Raw genomic sequence first — 19,697 nt, 5'->3', positions numbered from 1 at the left:
CTTTACCCAGCAAGGCTATCATCTAAAATTGAACGAGAAATAAAAAGCTTCCCTGACAAAAAGCTAAGGGAGTGTGTTACCACCAAACCAATTATTAGAAGCCCATTCCTCTCACCCCAACTTCTGGCAACCACCAATGTGTTCTCTGTATCTATAAATTTGTATAGTACAAAGAGTGAACCCTAATGTAAACTATTGACCTTTAGTTAATAAAAAATAAACACAGGATATGACTGGCTGAATTATTTTCAATAGAGGAAATTATTTTCTCTGTAATTAAAATGCACCATATCTGTATACTCAGATTGCTCTAGATAGGCACATTTGTGTCAGTAAATCCATTTTGTCTTTAATGACAGTGCAAATAGTTACTAGATCCAAAACAAAGAATGGCACAGATCTACATACAATGGCTCATTGTCTTCAATGACAACATTGTTGGGACATCTCATGTATTCCTAAAAACTTTTTAAAAAATATCAGAGGTGGAAAAGTATTTAGTGAGGAAAACTTTAATTAGGTAAAAGTTTAGCCTTAGGTATAAATTAAAAGTGATCTGAATATTTTCTGACATTTAGAAACCAAAAGGGGAGAGGCTTGACTTATACTGGGTGCCAAGAAAAACAAGGATCAGATTACAAACATTTGGGTGAATCACAAAACTGGTAATCCAAATTAGCATCATCTAATCCAATTGTTCTCAATCCCGAGTATGAATTAAAATGACCTATAAGGTCTATCAAGTAGATATCCACGTCTATAAAGCTGGAATCTAAACATCTATTTTTAGAAACTCATAAGATTAATGCAGTAGACATGGTTGGCTGCCCACCTTCTTTCCTTACCAGAATCCTCCTGATGTAAACAATCATCCATTCTGCCCACATGTGCCCCCGAGGAAGAAAATTCTACTTCCAGACTGGCTCAAGAGTCATTTCATACTCTTTTCCACTGACTGGATCAAGGATGGAGAGGTCTAAGCCACTTTTACATAAGTGAGACCCAAAGATTTGGTGACAAATTTTGGGAAATCTTTCTTATATTGAGAGGGCCCATGGAATCCAGCCTGACTGCGCCACAACATGTAAATGAAGGTGCACATGGCCTGAACTACTATTGGCAATCATTCCATGAAGGTAGCCAGTGTTAGGATGGTGCCAATGCTGCAGTTGAAAATAGGAGGAAAAAACCCCAGAGGTTCTTAATGACACTACTGATCACTGGATGAGAAACACTGAAGCCCAATGTCAGTAGATTTCATGTATAGTGAGTCAATACATTTTGTCATTTTAAGTTAAATTTTTAGTTATTTGTATCTGAAAGCTGAAGATTGGTCCCAGTACAGCATTCTCTGAACCAGAATGAACTGTGTTAAGTAGCAACCACAGGAACACCCCTTTGTACTTAATCTGCAAATTTGAAATTGAGTTATTGTTCTTCTTTTAACAAAGAGTTATCTGACATTTTTCTAATATTTGAGCTGAATTGTACTGAAAAGTTTATATTTTTTTGCATTCACTTCATTATTTACTCCAAGTTTTTGCTATAGGCTTTGTCTTGAATGTGTAAGACCATTCGCCGTGCATAGAAGTCCCTGTATTCCTCTGGTAATTCAGCCAGTGTTTTTAAGGCTCTGTCCAAAATTTGTGCAGCTCTTGATGCTGCTGTAGGATCTTTGTTTCCATAGGTATCGGTTTTATCATAGCATTCAGATGGAAGGTGCTTCCAAAAGACATTCACTCCCACTCCAAACTCTTCAGAAATTACATTATGGAACCATAAAGCTGAGGAAAAAAATTTTCAAGTTAGAAGTAAAACCTAAAGAAAAAACAAAATGTCAGTGACATCACAAAATGCATATAACCAATGTAAGAAAGAATTCTTGTAACTAGATCCCTTCATTAGCACACTCAGCAGCTTTTAACAGAATCATTTTAACTTCTATGAATTGCCAAACAATTTCAAGTGTCAATAGCACAACCCTACATTTAAAACTTTTGTAAACAGCATTTTTTTCTTTTTAACCTGAAAGACATAATAAAGCTATATTTGTTTTGTAGTTCTGTGATTTGGGGCTATGTTTGGTTTACATTTCTGAATCACTCAACCACATCAAAAGTATTTACTTTTTGCCCTGGCTGGTGTGGCTCACTGGATTGAATGCCGGCCTGCAAACCAAAGGGTCATGGATTCGATTCCTAGTCAGGACACATGCCTGGGTTGTGGGCCTGGTCCCCAGTTGGGGGCGCGTGAGAGGCAACAGATCTATCGATGTATCTCTCACATATCAATGTTTTCTCTCCCTCTCTCCCTCCCTTGTCCTCTCTCTAAAAATAAATAAAATCTTTTTTTAAAAAGTATTTATTTTTTGTACACAGAACATTTCAATTATTTGAGGAGTGTATTTGACCTTTTCTGACTCAGTACACTACTTTTGTTCTCAAAGACTTCCTGTTCAAGCCGCATCTGCTTTTCTAACTTGCTTAAATTTGCATTTATTGTAGCCGCCTCAGTTTTATATTTCTAATGCAATTATCCTATTTCTTTCACCTCCTTTACTTTACAGTAAGTATATTAAACTAAAGCAAATACAGGGTGGGCAAAAGTAGGTTTACAGTTGCAAGTATGCAAAACAGTTTATTCATGTATTATTATTTATAAATAATTATATTATATTATTTGTATTACAATTGTAAACCTACTTTTGCCCAGCCCTGTATTTTGGTGGGGAAGATGAGTATCCTAATATATATAGCTAATTAACTTTTTATTTCTAATAAAAAGTTTACTTCTTCACTTTCAATTCAGTCTAAACATTTTCAAAATATAGGTGCTACAAGAATACTAACACAATACCACAGTATAACAAAGGTGAAATACTAGTACATCAAAAAGTGTTTTAATTTTGGAAAAAAACTCAAAGTACTGTAGGAAAAGCAGAAGTTTAAAATACTTTGATTTGTAAAAGTAGTTTTCAAACATGGTTTTAATCTTAACCACTCTTTCAGAATCTTTTTATTTTCTTATTCAATGTAACAGGAAAAATGCTAATAACCATTTGGTTCAATTTAAACTCAAAGATGGAGCTTTTGCTTTTATTTCAAAATATATGCAAATATTAAGTATTTCTGGCTTTTTTTTAAGTTGTAGACAAAATAAGCGAAAACTGCATAGCCCTTGAACATGCTCTAAACATCAAAAAATTTAAATAGCAACAGATTTAAAGATCAGTGTGCTGGTTGTTTTCAATGCATATAAGACGACAATGTCTCAAATTTTTATAGGCAAACAATTATGTAAAGAACGTTGTAGCAGGCCCCTTGGGGCACACAAAGATTAACAGAACATGGTTCCTTATCCTCAAGGAATTTATAATCTATCCTCAAATGAGATCAACATATTTTTAGTAATGCTTTTTTATTTAATTCTGTCACTAACAAGAGATATTAATGTTTGTAAATATATGAACTTAAATATGGGAAATAACTATATAATATAGAATTTGTTAATGTAACCATTTAATCTTAATTGTGATTTATATAATTTTCAAGTATTTAGATTACAGATGTTAATTTATTGTATAAAGATGTCTATTTATTATACAAAGAACACTAATTCAAGACTAGAAAAACAATACCAAAGATAGGTGTTGGAGATTATAACATTTTGGTATTTTATAAAATCTCTAATCTGCTTTGGCTTTGAAATATATTTACCATTTTTTGGAAAAAACAGACATAGTTCTAAAAATACATAAATGTCTTGAAATAAAATGATTTAAAATTACATGGTATAATAATCTTTTCCCAGATATAAAGCGTTTTGCTTTATTAAATGACATATAGCAAATTACAGAGGTCTAGAATTCTTACCAGGAATGAATAATACATCTCCAGCTTTAAGGGAACATTCATACCTTCTAGCCTTGGGAAACAGTGGATATTTAGCTAAGTCTGGGTTATCTATGTTCAATACTTCTGATTTAGTACCTGAAAAGTTCCAAAAGAGAATAATATATGTTGATCAAAGTTAGCATTTTTTAAAAAGTAATTACAAATATAAATTTGAAAATTTATTCTTTTCTATACATTTACTGTACCCACACTGTGAAGACAACTATTTTCCTGAAACCTAAGATATTTTTCAATGACCCATCCCTTTTTTATGACCACTGACACCCATGTAATACAATTAAGAAAATGTATAAATCTCATTCTTCCTATAGCCTATCATTACATGTATACACGTACAATGGAGAACACAATACATCTTAATTAGGAAGAAGCCATAAAATATTTTTCTATGAGAATAAAAAGATTTCTTAAAAACAAGTACCAAATAAGCCAGACTTTAAAAAGAAAAACTTAAAAAAAAAAGTACCTGATAAATACAAATACTGGGCATCTCGAGGACTGAACAGCACAACCCGCTTTTTTCCTGTCACTTGTATTAAGAAGTTATCCATTACCTGAAGACCAAAAAGAACTTTCTTAAGTTCTTAATGAACAGTACTTAAAATTTACATAAATAGAACCAGTGGTATTCCAAACAGTTAACTATAAATCCTACCCTTTAACAAGACTTGACTCACATTATCTAAAACTCCTATAGTGATGAAAACATTTGTATTCCAAACACAAATGTTCCTTTATTAAAGATATTTCTGTAGCACTGCCTTTAAATGGAACAGGCTGGCAAGCCATTGGGACTTCGGAAGTCAGAAGTATTTGGCCTTGCCCCACCATTACGACAGCGAGGGTCATTACACCTATTTGAGGCTTCCCGTGTTAGTATACTCGCATATTCCTTACCTGTCAGGGAATGCTACAGGGCCAACATTCAACAACAGATTAAAAGCACTTAGAAAAATTAAGTGTTGGGAAAATACAACGCAGTGCGGCAACTACTGCTCTTTTAATAACTTTCGATATATGACCAACATAATTTGATTATAGGCATCTTGATTTCTAATAGGACTATAACCTTGTAAATTTCCCTGGCATATTAATGGAGCAATCTTGATTCTTCCTGTGTATGCAATAGTGCGCTTTGTAGGTAGAGATTGTGAAAAATGTTAAAAGGCAGAGCTACATTAACTCTCAACTAAGGAACTAAAATAAACACTAAAGAAAATATATTCATGATTATTTACATATCACCTCTACCTAAGGATATCTCCTTTTACCACTAACCCTTTACTAATATAAACCTTATTTATATAAAACTATAAAACGAGCATTCCTTTGACTTATTTTTAAGAAAAGCTTCATAATATTCCATTATAAGTCAATATAAAAGACATACTAAAAAATCACTGGATTCAGTTAAAAATGTATTCGAGTAAGCACATCATTTTCATACCACATACCATTTATGTAAAACTTGTAAAATAAGCTATGATTTTATGTCTATTTCACTTAATTATAGAGTTGCTATGTTAAAATCCTCCCAAGAGGTCCTCAATTGAAACTATAAAACACTCATAAAAATACAGTTGGATTTAGAACTTTTTAAAAAATGCCTTTATCTTTATAAACCTATAAGGTATTGCTTTAACTTCTTAAATTTCTCTACCCAACACCAAACCATACACAATGCTAGATTTTTCTAAGTTTTTAAAATATATGCACATATTTAAGCAAATAAAATAACACCACAGAATAAATGATCAAGATGGATAATCTACACATCTTGCTAGTCAACAAATACAGTAGAAATTTGATGTCCTAAGATCTTCAGATGGCCCCAAATTCTTATAATTTGAAATGGTTCTCCACAAGCTTCTGCCACCTTTCTCCTGAATAATTGTTCCATTTATTCATGTGTACTATTTCAACATCCTCATACCACCACCTTATCACCTTTTCCATTTTCACAACTTTCCCCCTCATCTGGGGCCATTTTTCACAATTAAAAAAAGAAAAAAAAGAAACACTTCATAAAACTGTGTGTATGTACATGTAGTGATGAATGAACAAAACGACAGAGAAATACAAATATGATAAACTAGGCTTTGGCATTAGCTAATAATTCACTCCCATATCACTACCTTGCAGAGCACCTGTTTTCAAATGTCCTGTTTCAGCAAATTACATGTTGAAAATCTTTAGGATACCCTCCAGAGAGCTGAAACTGTGACTGTTAAATCTATAAATGCTAAAGATCTACAGCAGCTTTAGATTTCTCATTTATGTAGCATACATCATAATGGGTCCAAAGTTGTAATCCTGGTGAGCTAATCCGAAAAACACTGGAAAAGAACTGCTCCTCTTTGAAGAATTTTGGAAACTTAATATCTCCTTCCAACAAAGGAAACTGCTTTCTGATATCTGCAACATCCTGCATTGAGAGAAACATAGTAAAATTTTAATAAACACAACACTGGCATAATGTTTATTTCATCTAAGGCTGCCATCAGAGCCCATGTTATAAAGGAGGAATGGAATAAAGCTTTGTTCACGCTGTTAAAATATTAGGATGTGACCAGAGCCAACAAATGAAGAAGTATATACACTGTATTATAAGAGTGTAGATTCAGCAATCTCACCATTGTTAAGTTTAACGTGCTTCATTTATAGTTCTTCCTACTTTATGCAGCATTCATACAGCTGTCATCTAATATTGAGTATTTTCAGTTCAGGAGTCAACAACTTGAATGTTATCAACTATGTAAAGCCTGTAGTTCTATTGCAGGAGGAGAATTAAAAAAGGTAAACAACTAAATGGTGACAAAGGGAAAAAATATTATCGGATGAGATGGGGCACATTCAGGGTGGTGTGGCTGTAGACAAAAATATTATCTTACTTAATCATTTCAGGGACTCCTTAACATTGCAGCCATGTTAATTAGACTCCAAATGCATATCAAAGATTATATAATTAGTTATTCAGAATTTTAAAAATTAAGATTCTATTTTATTAGCTGAATTGCAATCTGTAAAATATATAGTAGAAAGAATTTCTTAATTGTGTAGAGATTACAATGGATGATTTTAAACACTAAGGTTCTATGGTTCTACTTAAAAACTACGTTATCAACTTTTAATAACTGTACTATTCAAGGGCATGAATCATTGAGAAAAGAATAAAAAAGGATAAAACAGGTTACATGACAGGCAGTAAATACAAAAATAATAGTGCCAGTTAAAATGCAGACATTCATTGAGGCTTACTGTTTCACATTCAGAATTCTTACCTTTCTAGGGTCTTCCCCAAGTGATCTTAAGTAGTACTTCTCATCCTTAAACATTCCAAAGAAAAATAACATCAGTGGTCACTTAAAAATATCAGAAAGTAAAGATGTAACGAAATGAGTTTTAAAACTTAACCCAGTGAAGTTGTTTTCGAAAAAGTTCTGTTTTCTTACCCTTTCCACTAATGCTCTCTGGTGGCTGTATGAAGAAATGTCTTTATACGCTGCTTGTAATAACGACTGGATCCACAAAACGTGTAAGTAAAATAAATTCTAAAGGCGATATACGCATACCACATCCAAAGCCACAATACTCAATTTAGACTTTATACTTCAAATTATTTAGATTCTTAATGTCTTAAGATTTAAAAGAATTCCCATTTGTATAACACGTGATCTCAAGGTTTTGTTGAGTGCCAACAACAAACTTCTGTATATAATACAAATGTATCCCCAAACAGGGGATAAATAGAATATACTTTTAATAATTTTTTAAAATCTAGATCATTGTATTTTATCAAGCTAAACCTATCCCTGATTATATACGTTCTCAAGCCAAATCCTTAAGTGTAAGCTCCTGTATGAATTAGAAAGGTTGTCTTATAGTAGTTAAGTTTGATACTTTAAAAAATTATCAGTTTTACTGTGCTGAGTACCTATAATAGGGAACTATTTGAATTATAAAGTATTACTGCTGCCTGCATTTCCTGTAAGAAGAGAACTGAGACATACTGGGTCAAGCACAGGGCAATCCAACACAAGAATTCTGCTGCTTTTATACCTTAACTTCACAAACTTCAAAACGTATGTTATTTACCTTAACATATTATAAATCCATGATCATAAATGTACCACATCAGGTAAATTCTATACATTTATTACTGGCTAAATAGGTTTCAAAATAGGTTCTTCAAAATTCTAAGTTTTCTTCCAGTTATAATGTTTCAAGATTTAAAAAATAAATTCATGTGGCAGATACAGAGATGCACTTCTCAGACCCCCTCTTTAGGAAAGAACTTACTGCTCAGCTGAAAGGAGCGTGATTAACTTACAGCTGCCAGCTGTTAACTCCTTCAGGTTCACTCTTGCCTCTGAACCAAGGTCATGACTGCTGGGGTTGCTCCAACTAGTGACTGAGCAAAATGGTAAAAGGCCTAATTACTACCAAACACAGGACTCCTCTAGCAGGCAGCCTTTGCTCAGGAGTTCCATGATATTTAAACTGAATTATTTAAAGGAGGATTATAATGTAAGTAAGCAAAAATTTTTCTGAATGTTATAGGAAATATAAAAAAAAATCACACTGATAGTAAATAACAATAGTAAAATATAGGAGTAGTTCTCCATTAGCATTTGAACTTGGTAAATCAAACCAAAGCATTTTCAAAGGAAGCAATACTAATAGCTAACATTTAGTGAGTAGTTTCTAGTCAGGCACTGTGCTGCTAATTATTCTATGGATATTATTTAGTTAATTGTCAAAAAACCCTATGAAATGAGTACTGTTATTCATATTTTATAGATGAGTATACTGAGGCACAGAAAAATAATTTGGCCAAGCTTTGAGATCTAATAAATAGCAGAACTAACATATATTGCATACACAGCCAAACCCTAAGAGTGGTTTTCAGAAAAGGATACAGTTCTTGTATGTATATACATACATAAAAATTCTAAGAAATTAATGCTTTCTAAAAAACATGTTAAAACCAATTACCTCTGAAATAAAGAATTCTTTGTGCTTTTCTTCAGCTGCCCTCTGAACCAACTCATCAAAAGGTAAAGTTCTGAAAAAAACACAAAAGAATCCTTGGACTTAATAATAATACTCTATTCACTGTATATTAATACATAGGAGCTTGTTGTTAGATTTGGTCTTCTGTTTTATAGTATCCATCATTTTTATTATAATGTATTATGTGGAATTCTAAATTTTCAAAATTCATTTAGTGTTGTGCCTGTTTGATCTAGGTTGTCTGAAATTTCACTGTCAAAAATTAAAGAATTTTAAATCTATGTACAGATGGATCCTTCTCAAGTGTCAATATCCCCCTATTCCAAGTTACCGTTAGAAAAATGTTTCTACAGTATCTGGTTACCTTTGGAAATACACATTTTTCAAGCGCTTGCTGCTCTCTTTTCAAGTGTCATGGCAAAACATGTACTGTGATTTTGGGGCAAATACCAGGGCTCCTCTGGAAGAGGTGCTAAGCAAAGGGTGGATGAAGAACCAGCACCCCTCGCTGATATCCCTGCCTTCCGGCACCATCACAGAACAAGGAGGCCCGGAGCGCTGCTCCCCTCTGCTGGACCCGCCTGACCCACCCTGTCCCGGTACGGCTTCTGAGGAGCACAAGAGGAGAGTATCAGGGAAGTGGAAAGTGTCAGGTCAAAAGCCTTTCCCCTCCTCCGGCACTGCACTCCAGCCTCCAAACCTGATTAAAAAAGTCATAATCCTTTTACTTTCCACTTGAAATCTGTACTGGGGCAAACCCCTTTCTCCTTCTCTTTAAGATGACGACCTTGGGCTTACTTTCTCCTAGTAATATTTTCCTAGAAACATACTGGATTAAGATAAATGTGGAATGTCAACTGTGATATCACTTAACATTGTTGATTGTAAAAATGGTTCCTTGATTGGCAAGCTGTGTGACTAGAAAACAGGAGGCAGACTATAAATACCTGTTAGGAAGCCAGGGATTTGGCCTCCCTGTGTGCAGAGTAACTCTTGCAACCCCGTACACCCCTTGGAGGAGGAAGCTGGCGTTTACTGGTTTCATGCTACTGCTGTCTAAGCTAGGGTGTTCTTGCACTTACCTCCACAGTCTTGTTCCCTTACAACTAAGCTGTTATAGTTGGTGAAGGAAAAAATGGCTCCCAGACTGGTGTAAGGACACCTACTGACACCACCCTGGTAGAATGCTGTCTTCGGCAAAGCCAAGTGAATCTGGTGCCCGACTACGGACTAGTGGGTCCTGTGAGCATGAGTGTCAATCTGAACTCAAGGACACTGCTGGTAATGTTGAGTGAGCACTACAAGAGACACGAAAGGAGCCTGCCACCTCCTCAGACCAATCTCCTATGATAGTTCCCGGCTAATTAGATCAATGAATTACTTGGCATGCTCCTATTCAATGTTTTCCATCTCTGACTACACCATATACCTTCATTCCCACCAAAGCTTCTTTGAGGACTTTGGGAATAATGTGGAAGCCTCTCTGGCCCAGACCTACCTCTGTAATTGGTGCAGTTGCCTGGGCTTAGCTTTTCCACCAAGGAGAACCCAGAAGTGCTTCAAGACCTTTACAAGAACAGGGCGGACAGAGTGGCTCAGTCCACAAAGGAAGAACAGGGGTGCCCCCACCACCCTTCCCCTTAGACAGAGCATGTTTCCCATGCATGTTTCAAAAAAGGAGCACCTGCTACTGATATCCCATTTGTCTGGACTAGTATACAGACTGGGAAGGGAGGTAGTAACAAAGGGGTTAGGATCGTGGGCTTCTGTGGAGTCAAATTTGGGTGTAAGTCCTGGTTCCATCATTTTGAGCTGTATGATCTTAGGTAAGTTACTTAATGTTTTTAAGCCTCTATTTGCTCATTTGTCTAATTATTATTAAACTAGAGTGGTAATACTGATAAATGTGTGTTGGATTTCTTACTTTCTAGGCTGTCTGTGGCCTAGATGCCTCTCTTCTTTCCTACTCCCCATTAACTGCCAAAAATAACTAAATCTATTTTTCTCTTGCACTAAGTAAATAATCTTGCAGCTCTTCAGTAGCTCTAGTGAAAGGTTTGGAGGAAGCTAGCATAAGAACTATTAAATAATGTATGTGCTTCGAAAACAAGTTTTAGAAAGTTTGTAGGAAAGACAAAACATCAAGACAATTCAAGAGGAAGTTTCAATAACCATTTGCTATGGCATTAGACTTTGTGGAAAATAAATACCGGTAACTGCAGGCTGAAAAACACTTACTATTCCAGCACTTTTTTCCACTTTCTTTATTTAATAAAAAATGAAAAGTTCTTACAACTGAAAAAACTTATGGCAATTAAATTGAATTCATGGCCTATTAAAAACCAAAACTATAATGATGAATATTCAAAGGATCAAAAACTGAGAAATGCTTTGGCAAGCTGCTTTATGAGCTTGGAAAACTAATGAGAAAGGAATGGCCTTGGACATTAGAAGCTCTGTTTAACTCATCTCTAAACTCTGGAAGTAACAGTGAGAGCTAACTCCCTTTGAACATTAGGCTATTGTGAACTACAGTTTTTAATAGATTGAATTTGCTGGGAACTACACATGCTCAGAATGTGAAAGTCACTTGTTTTTTAACTTAACATTTTTAACGAAACTCATGGAAATAAATCGTATATTAAAATTATAAGATTATAGCATTTAAAGCTTTGAAATTTAAACATCCAGCAGCTTTTCACTACATCCTATTTACTTTTAAGAGATCCTAAATCAAAAATGACCACCATGAAGAAAATTAAAAGTATATAAGGTTATTTTGTCAAAAAAGAAAATTAAGTACGAGTTTTTAAGTTATCTGAGTTGATGAAAGATTACACCAAATATAGCAACTACTTGCCCTACATTTCTCAAAAGGGCAGAAAATCAAAACATAGGCTTATGCTTACCTGAAAACAATCTGGATTTAGAAAAATAGGTTATGAAGGAAAGCTTTAGAATTTATTACTCCAGGTAATTATTAATATAGTTAGGATCAATTAATTAATGAAGCCTTGAATAAATACAGCACAGCCAACTTTATATGTAATCTAACTCTAGTTATGATGATTCTCTGTTCCTGCCATGGTTCCAGAAGGTGTCAGGTATACACCCAATGTAAAAAATGGTGTTTGGAAATGTCTTTGTACAATTATGTAAACTCAGAATTCTTGTCTTTTAAAAGCCATTCTTCAAAAATTAGTAAGCTAGCCCATGATTACATCAAACTAACCAAAAGATGAAGTACCATATGGTCTTTGTATAATAATGCAAAAATATTTTAAAGGTTTAAAACAAGTTATTTGTATCCCCAAAGTAAACCACAGAAGAAAATACCTATATACAAAGTTCTTACTAATGAAGTCCATCTGGGCAACTGCAGCAACGTGAATCTTCACTTCTTTCCTCCCTCCAACCTGAGTCAGGTAATCCACTGTCCATTTGCTTGTACATGTCCCCAAATCAATTCCTTCCAACACTATAGGTTTTCTCTGTGAGTAGAAAAAGTACAAAAAAATTTAGGGAAAACCAACAATACATCATAAGTTATATCTGGCAACAGAGTGACAAAAATAAAAAGAAATGATTTTTGATTCCAAGATACCCAAACTCAAGCCTCTTGACAATTCACCCTGTAACTACAATAGGAAGAGGACCCATGCAATATACTTAGAACAAAATTTTAACATTATGAAAACAAAATCAAACAAAACACTGACACCATTAGTAGCTAAAAGAAAATATGAATACTATTTAAAGCATGAGTGTCACTTATGACTAAATGATTAAATTTGTACTTCATAGTCAAATATTTTCTGTAACTTTTTGATATCATTCCAAACTTACAAAAAAGTTACAAGAGCAAGACAAAAATATTCAATATACCTTCTACTCTGATTCGCTATTTAGCTAACTTTTTGCCCTGCTTCCTTTGCCATTGGCTGTCATTCTCACTATATGTGCACAGAAAACATATTATTAAATATAATTTAATATTTTCTGAATGATTTCAGGGTAAGTTGCTGATATCATGCTCCTTTATCTCTAAAAGCTTGAGTATATTTTCTGAGAACAAAGACATTCCCTTGCATATTTTATATGAAAATTATAGTTAACACTGATATACTATTATTTAATCCACAGTCCATATCCAAATTTTGCCAACTGTCATAATGATATCCTTGTAGTTATTTTTACCCTGTTTCTGAGATGCCACATTGCATTTAGTTGCCGTATGTCTCTTACTCTGGAACAGTTCCCCAGCCTTTTCTTCCGTGACCTTGACATTTTTGAAGAGTACAGACCAGTTATTTTGTAGAAGGCCCTTCAGTTTGAGTTCATCTGATATCCCTTCATAATTCAGTTCAGGTCATGCATTTTGGGAAGGAACGTACCACAGAAGCAACGCTGTGTCCTCCGCAGTGCAGCACTCCAGGCGGCACATGATACTCTAACCTATTATTCGTCCTGTTAATTTTCATCAACTGCTAATTTCTCCCTGAGTCAAGTACTTCTATGGGTAAAGCTGCAATTTTTAAAAATTCCATCATCATCTACGTGTTTTAGATGGCAGTTTAATGTCAAAATGAGCTCTAACTTCTCCATTTATTTTTTTCACTGGGTTATAAACTATTGATATAATTTTGATGCTCAAAATTATCCCAGATTTAGCCAGTAGGAGCTCCTTCAAGCTGGCTCTTGTGATTTTCTCTGAGCGCTCCTTTATTTTAAGGCAAAACAGCACTATCCAGCACTTTTTTATACTTTCTCTGTCTCAGCCCTATAGTCATTTCTTCAAGATCTTGTTTCTTTTAGTGGAGAATGCTATTTAGAAACCATAATCAAAGTGTTAGGTGTGTCCATTGCTATTGGGGTAGCATTACTTCTCTGTGGACAGAGCTAGGAAATATACATACATATACACACTATATATATATACATATACCTATGTCTATTTATCTCTCTCTTGCCATATATACTATATAAACACATACACTTAATGTATGAAGCAAGATACCTCAAATACTGATCTTGTATCACAAGAGTCATTCTAATATTTGTTGATATATTTGTAACTCCCCTCTAAAAGTGAGACGCCAGGTTCCTATCATTCTCATGTTTAATCAACTGCACACAGTCTCAGAATTTGCAGTAAGTACTTTCATAATTGCTAAGTCATGCCACTATAAAAAATAAGTCTAACTACAGTTCAGTATTTGCTTAAGTTCTTTTGTCTTTAGACTGAGAATGTTATAATCAAAGTATAATATTCAAAAGTTGAATTGGGTTACTTCTCATTCTCCCTATTACTCAGATTCACTTGTTCTTTTTTAATGTTCCATATTAGAGTTTTGTATTTTAAATCATTCCTTGTCCTTGTAAATTTTATTATTACTTTAGAATGTAGAACATTAATGTGATCCCCAAAGTCAAAGCTATACAAAAAGATCACACCATCCAAATTCTTCCATCTTCTACTCACTCATCCCTATAACCAGTCTCATTAATTACTTGCTTATGGTTCTTGTATGTCATTTTTGCAAAGTAATCAAAAACATATATACTTCCTTATTTCCCCTCTGTTTTTTATACAAGAAGTGGCATACCATGTATTTTCTTTTGGAGCTTGTATTTTTTTCTTAAATTTAAAACTGTAAATCATTGCTTATTTCAGATTATCGCCCTCATTATTTTTTACACTTAGCACACCATAGTATAAATGCAGTTTAATCACTCGCCTATGCATAGGTTTTTAGGTTACTTGGAATAATTTATAAATATAATTAACACTATTTAGATATTTTCATATTGTGGAAGGTGTATCTCCAGAGTAAATTCTTAAGAGTAACTGTAGATCATAAAGTAAACACATACAGTTTTGTTAGATATGGAAATTCCTCTCCATATGGTTGTACCACTTCACATAGTGTGACAGTTTCTTCACAACCTCACCAAGAGTGTATTATTAAAGTCTTTTAATTTTTGCGAAGATGATAGGTAAGAACCAGTATCTTAGTGTAGCTTTCATTTCTCTTAAGAGGCAAAGCTGAACATCTTTTAACAGGTTTAGGAGGCATTTTTATCTTTTTTATTTTTTGTCAACTACTTACTTGTAATCAGATTTTGGTCTTTCCCCACTGAATTTTTGAAAGTTTTTATATACCTGGGCTTTTACTGCCCTTTTATGAAATATATGCTTTGAATAACCACCCCCCCAGTTTGTTTTTGTGTACTTAAATTTTAATCTTTTCTTTCATTACATCTGAATTTTGAGCCACAGTTAGAAAGCTCTACTATTGACCTATATTACAGAAGAATTTACCCATGTTTCCTTCTACTACATGTTTAGTTGTTTTGTTTTTTAGAGCTCTCGTGTATTTGGAGATTCATCTTGTGTATGATGTCAATGTACGTCTAATTTTAGCATTTTTCTAAATGACAACCCAGATGTACCAGCACCATTGATTTAAAAGTTCATCTTTGAGATGGCAGCATAGGTAAACACAGCTTGCCTCCTTGCGCAACCACATCAAAGTTACAACTAAAATATAGAACAGTCATCACTCAGAACCATCAGAAACCAAGTTGAATGGAAGTCTGACAACTATAAAATTAAAGAAACCACATCCATCCAGATTGGTAGGAGGGGCAGAGACACAGAAGGGCTGGTCCCACACCCACTTGTGGTGGATAAAAATGCAGCAGGGGTATCTTGGGAGCAAGGAGTCTTAGTCCCACCCAAGGCCCCCCAGCCCAGGGTTCTGGTGCCAGGAAGATAAGTCCCCAAAACTTCTGGCTGCAAAACAGCAGGGACTGAGCTGGTGGAAGAAACTTCGAGAGTCCCAAGCAGTTCCCCTAAAAACCTTCATACAAACGTATTCAGACTCACTCCCTCTGAGCTCCAGCACCAGGGTAGCAGCTTGAAAGGGACCAGTGGCACACAGGGAGGAAGTGAATCATCTGGCATCAAGGCAGGAGCTGGGGATCAGCTTTCCCCCAGACAGAAAAGTGACCAAAGATCATCGTCCCTTTTCTGAGCCCTCCTCCAACAGAGCCACAGAACTACAAACCCACAGCAGGCAGATGCCATATCTGAGACTCTATCAACCTGGCTAACTCTGTTTGCCCTGCCTAAAGATACCCTGAGACTCCATCCCACCCAACTTATGAGCCCACACAAATTGTTAACCGTGACTTTTTCATATGAATGGCTAGTCTTAGCTCATGCTTCACAACTTCCTAAATCCTCTTAAACAACCAACAGCAGGCCTCACAGCGCCCCTAGCCCCTGTACCTCTTGCTAAGTGGCCCAAGGTCTGGTACTAGTGGCAGCCAGCCTAGATTCACAGCTTGGCTTTGCCTGGAAATCTCCAAGCCCAGCATAAGTAGCAGCCATCTCAGACTGCTTTATAGCTCAGGCAGGGTGGCCCTGGGCAAAACACAGGTGGGGGATGACCTTGCCCTGCACCACCCAGGAAACCCCAGAGCCTGTGCACCCAGTGGACAGCTGACAGACCATGTCAGAGAATTAACACTCTGCCCCTGCACAGCTGATCCTCCATAGAGGGCAGTGATTGGTAGTCAGTGGTCACAGCCAATCCTTGCAGCTGACTAGCCAGGGTAAACCTCCCATGACCTGCCAACAGCCATCAAGGCTCAACTGCTAGAGGAAGGAGTACTCAGTCCACACGAAGAGTACACTTTGAATATCCAGCTTGCGTTATAAGGGAGGATGTGCCACTGTACCCTATAGGATGCCTACTATATTAGGGCATACTACCAAGACAGGGAGTCAGTCATAGATAGCAGTAATACCTAATACATAGAAACAAACACAGGGAGGCTGCCAAAATGAGGAGACGAGGAAACGTGGCCCAAATGAAAGAATAGATCAAAAGTCTAGAAAAAGAACTAAATGAAATGGAGATACGCAATCTGTCAGATACAGAGCTCAAAACAATGCTTATAAGGAGGCTAAAAGAATTTAGTGAAGACTTCGAGAGCATAAAAAAGATCCCATCAGAAACAATATAAAGAACAATATACAGGGAAACAACAGGATAAAGCCAAGAATCAAATCAATGATTTGGAACATAAGGAAGCAATAAACAACCAATCAGAACAACAAGTAGAAAAAAGAAACCAAAAAAATGAGGATAGTGTAAGCAGCCTCTGGGACAACTTAAAGTGTTCCAATATTTACATCATAGGGTGCTGGAAGGAGAGGAACAAGAGTAAGAAAGTGGAAATCTATTTGAAAGAATAATGAAAGAAAAATTCCCTAATTTGGTGAAGGAAATGGACATGCAAGTCCAGAAAGGAGAGGAAAGTCCCAATCAAGATGGACGCAAAGAGGCCCACTCCAAATTAAACCACATAATAATGAAAATGCCATAGGTTAAAGATAAAGAGAGAATCTTAAAAGCAGCAAGAAAAAGAAGTTAGTTACCTCCTGGGGAGTTCCCTTAAGTCTGTCAGCTGACTTCTCAAAAAAAACTTTGCAGGCTAGAAGGGAATGGCATAAATATTCAGAGTCATGAAAAGCAGGGACCTACAGCCAAGATTGCTCTACCCAGCAAAGTATCATGCAGAATCGAAGGGCAGATGGACAAGAAAAAAGCTAAAGGAGTTCATCACCACCAATTATTATATGAAATGTTAAAGGGACTTATTTAAGAAAAAGATCAAAGCTATGAACAATAAAATGGCAATAAATACATATCTATCAACAACTGAATCTAAAAAAACTAAGCAAACAATAAAGGAGACAGAATCATGGATACGGAGAGCATTTTGATGGGTGCCAAATGGCACTGCAGTGTAGAGGAATGGGTGAAGAGGAGAGGGGATTAAAAAGTACAAGTAGGTAGTTACAGAATAGCCATGGAGATATAAAGTACAGTCTAGGAAATGGAGTAGCCAAAGAGCTTATACGCAGGATGCAGGGACATGAACAATGGTGTGGGGATGGCCTGAGGGAGTGCGGAGTGCTGGATGGAGTGGGAAAAAGGGGAAAAAATGGGACAACTATAACAGCATACTCAATAAAATATAATTTTAAAAAACAAAATAGAAAAATAAAGGTTCATGTTTGCCCCAGTGATTTTTAAAGTGTCCAGTTCATCACATACTAAATTTCCAGAGGAATGAAAACTGAATGAAAATTTATTTCTGGAGGGGGGGGGTTGTGTGTGTGTGTGTGTGTATCCAGAAGAGAGAGATATATATATATATCACCAGACTTTCTATTCTATTCGTTTGGTTTGTCTATTCATGTACCTGCACCACACTATTATTAGTTTAAAAATCTGATAAGGCTATGCCACCTCACAGCTTTAGTGTTTCCAAGCAGAAAGATCTTGTTTTGCAATTTTTTATTCATTTCCAGTTTTGTTACATTGTCACCAGAGTGTTATTAGTAATTTTCTACTTTATGAAACTTAGTGATGCTTTCTTTATGACATTACATGTCTTGTCTTGGAAGATTAAATTACAAAATACCTTTTGATGCATATTTTACATAGCACTTTCACATACATTTGATCTTCACAATACTGCACTGAGGCATCTTAACACTAACACATCATGAGGTGGCAGGATGTGGCAGACAACAACCCATCCAGCACTAGTCCCCCAAATAAATGAGGGTTTGAATCCTCTGTAGGTTGCTAACTCCTAAAAGAAAAAAAAACAAAAAACAAAAAACAACTTGATCTTAACTTTCATAGCACTGAGAACTTTGGCTCTGTGACCACGCTTACAGATGTAAATTTAAGTAAAATTACTGGATGTATTTTCTACCATAAGCACAGTAACTACAGTTTTAGGGATTTCTTTTCTTTCAATATCTGCTGGACTCTTTACTCTCAGTTTTTCAGATGCTTGGACTCCTTTACAAAGCACTGCATATAAAAATACGTTTTCCCGTTAATAGTTTTTTCCTAGTTTTCTTTTAAAGAACTAAGGTTAGAATTACATATATAAGAAACTCCAATGTCTGAACTAAAACCCAGATTAGTTCGAATCCAAGCCTAAGACCACTGTTAGTTTCCCGGGGGGATTCCCATTGCTTCCCTTTGGCTCAGTACAGTGAAAAATTACTCCTTTAAATCTAGTAACTCGAGCGGACTGACGGGTACTATTCGCTCCCACAGGAAAACCTCGAAACGCAACAGGAAGGTGGGTGGGGGTAGTGGAGGTAGAGAAGGTAGAGAAATCTCCCTTCATTGCCAAGGTAACGGCAGAAAGCTGCATAATAAAACTCCTGCAAAGCGGCTCTTCGTAATGAGCAGTGCTTATTAAGCAAAATGTTTCTGGCACTTAGCTCTCCGCCATCATCCGTCTCCCCCAAAACGTGGAGCTTTTCCCTCCGGAAAACAATGAATCAGCAGTTGTCATTCACGTGCACCTTCTCCCCTGGCTGCAAAGCTAACCAGCAATCTTCAGTTGCCTTCTCCACACACCCTGGGTCGCAAGAAGTGAGTTCGGAGCCACCCGAGTGGTAGGGCCTGGTATCCCTGGCTTCCCGCGGTGCGGCCCAGGGCCACTGCCTCACCTGCGGATAGAGGTGCTGCATGAAGTGCTCCCGCGAAACACCCCCGAGACGGAGTACTTGGAAGTGCTGTCCGGCCATGGTTGCTCAGTGCGTACTCTCTCAAGTCCCGGGAACCTACGCTGCAAAACATTGTCCTCCTATATCCGATCCGCCCGGAAACACGACTTGGAGAGAAAAGGGCCGCGAGGCTACTCAACTCTCGAGAGTGGCGGGTT

The 19,697-nt window shown here is 36.1% G+C and overlaps 1 protein-coding gene across 2 annotated transcripts; it reads right to left on the bottom strand.

Moving 5' to 3' along the window:
* Positions 1 to 1,257: 1,257 nt before the first annotated feature.
* Positions 1,258 to 19,638, bottom strand: TYW5 (tRNA-yW synthesizing protein 5). Of its 2 annotated transcripts, XM_054585874.1 has the most exons (8): positions 19,483 to 19,638; positions 12,264 to 12,418; positions 8,910 to 8,979; positions 7,196 to 7,240; positions 6,202 to 6,339; positions 4,381 to 4,468; positions 3,873 to 3,989; positions 1,258 to 1,784 (listed from the first exon to the last, which is right to left on the bottom strand). In XM_054585874.1, exons 1-8 carry the CDS (start codon positions 19,558 to 19,560, stop codon positions 1,528 to 1,530), a joined length of 948 nt encoding a protein of 315 aa, XP_054441849.1. In that variant the 5' UTR covers positions 19,561 to 19,638; the 3' UTR covers positions 1,258 to 1,527. The 2 variants fall into 2 exon arrangements, with proteins under 2 accessions (XP_054441849.1, XP_054441848.1); XM_054585873.1 differs by lacking the exons at positions 12,264 to 12,418; positions 19,483 to 19,638 and adding an exon at positions 10,426 to 11,042.
* Between the last annotated feature and the right edge of the window lie 59 nt (positions 19,639 to 19,697).

This window comes from Pteronotus mesoamericanus, unplaced genomic scaffold (assembly GCF_021234165.1).
Source record: "Pteronotus mesoamericanus isolate MK-2021 breed Mesoamerican mustached bat unplaced genomic scaffold, CSHL_Meso_final contig_90, whole genome shotgun sequence".
Lineage (NCBI taxonomy): Eukaryota > Metazoa > Chordata > Mammalia > Chiroptera > Mormoopidae > Pteronotus > Pteronotus mesoamericanus.
This window is presented reverse-complemented; position numbering and strand designations above follow the sequence as displayed.

Excerpts from the sequence above, each read along its gene's own strand:
- TYW5 (XM_054585873.1), bottom strand. The coding sequence starts at position 10,733 with ATGATGGAACCAGGACTTACACCCAAATTTGACTCCACAGAAGCCCAC. Across the intron at positions 8,980-10,425 it reads CAACTGCACCAATTACAGAG|AACTTTACCTTTTGATGAGT; the intron begins GTAGGTCTGGGC and ends TGTTTTTTTCAG. Across the intron at positions 4,469-6,201 it reads AACTTTGGACCCATTATGAT|GTAATGGATAACTTCTTAAT; the intron begins GTATGCTACATA and ends TTTGGTCTTCAG.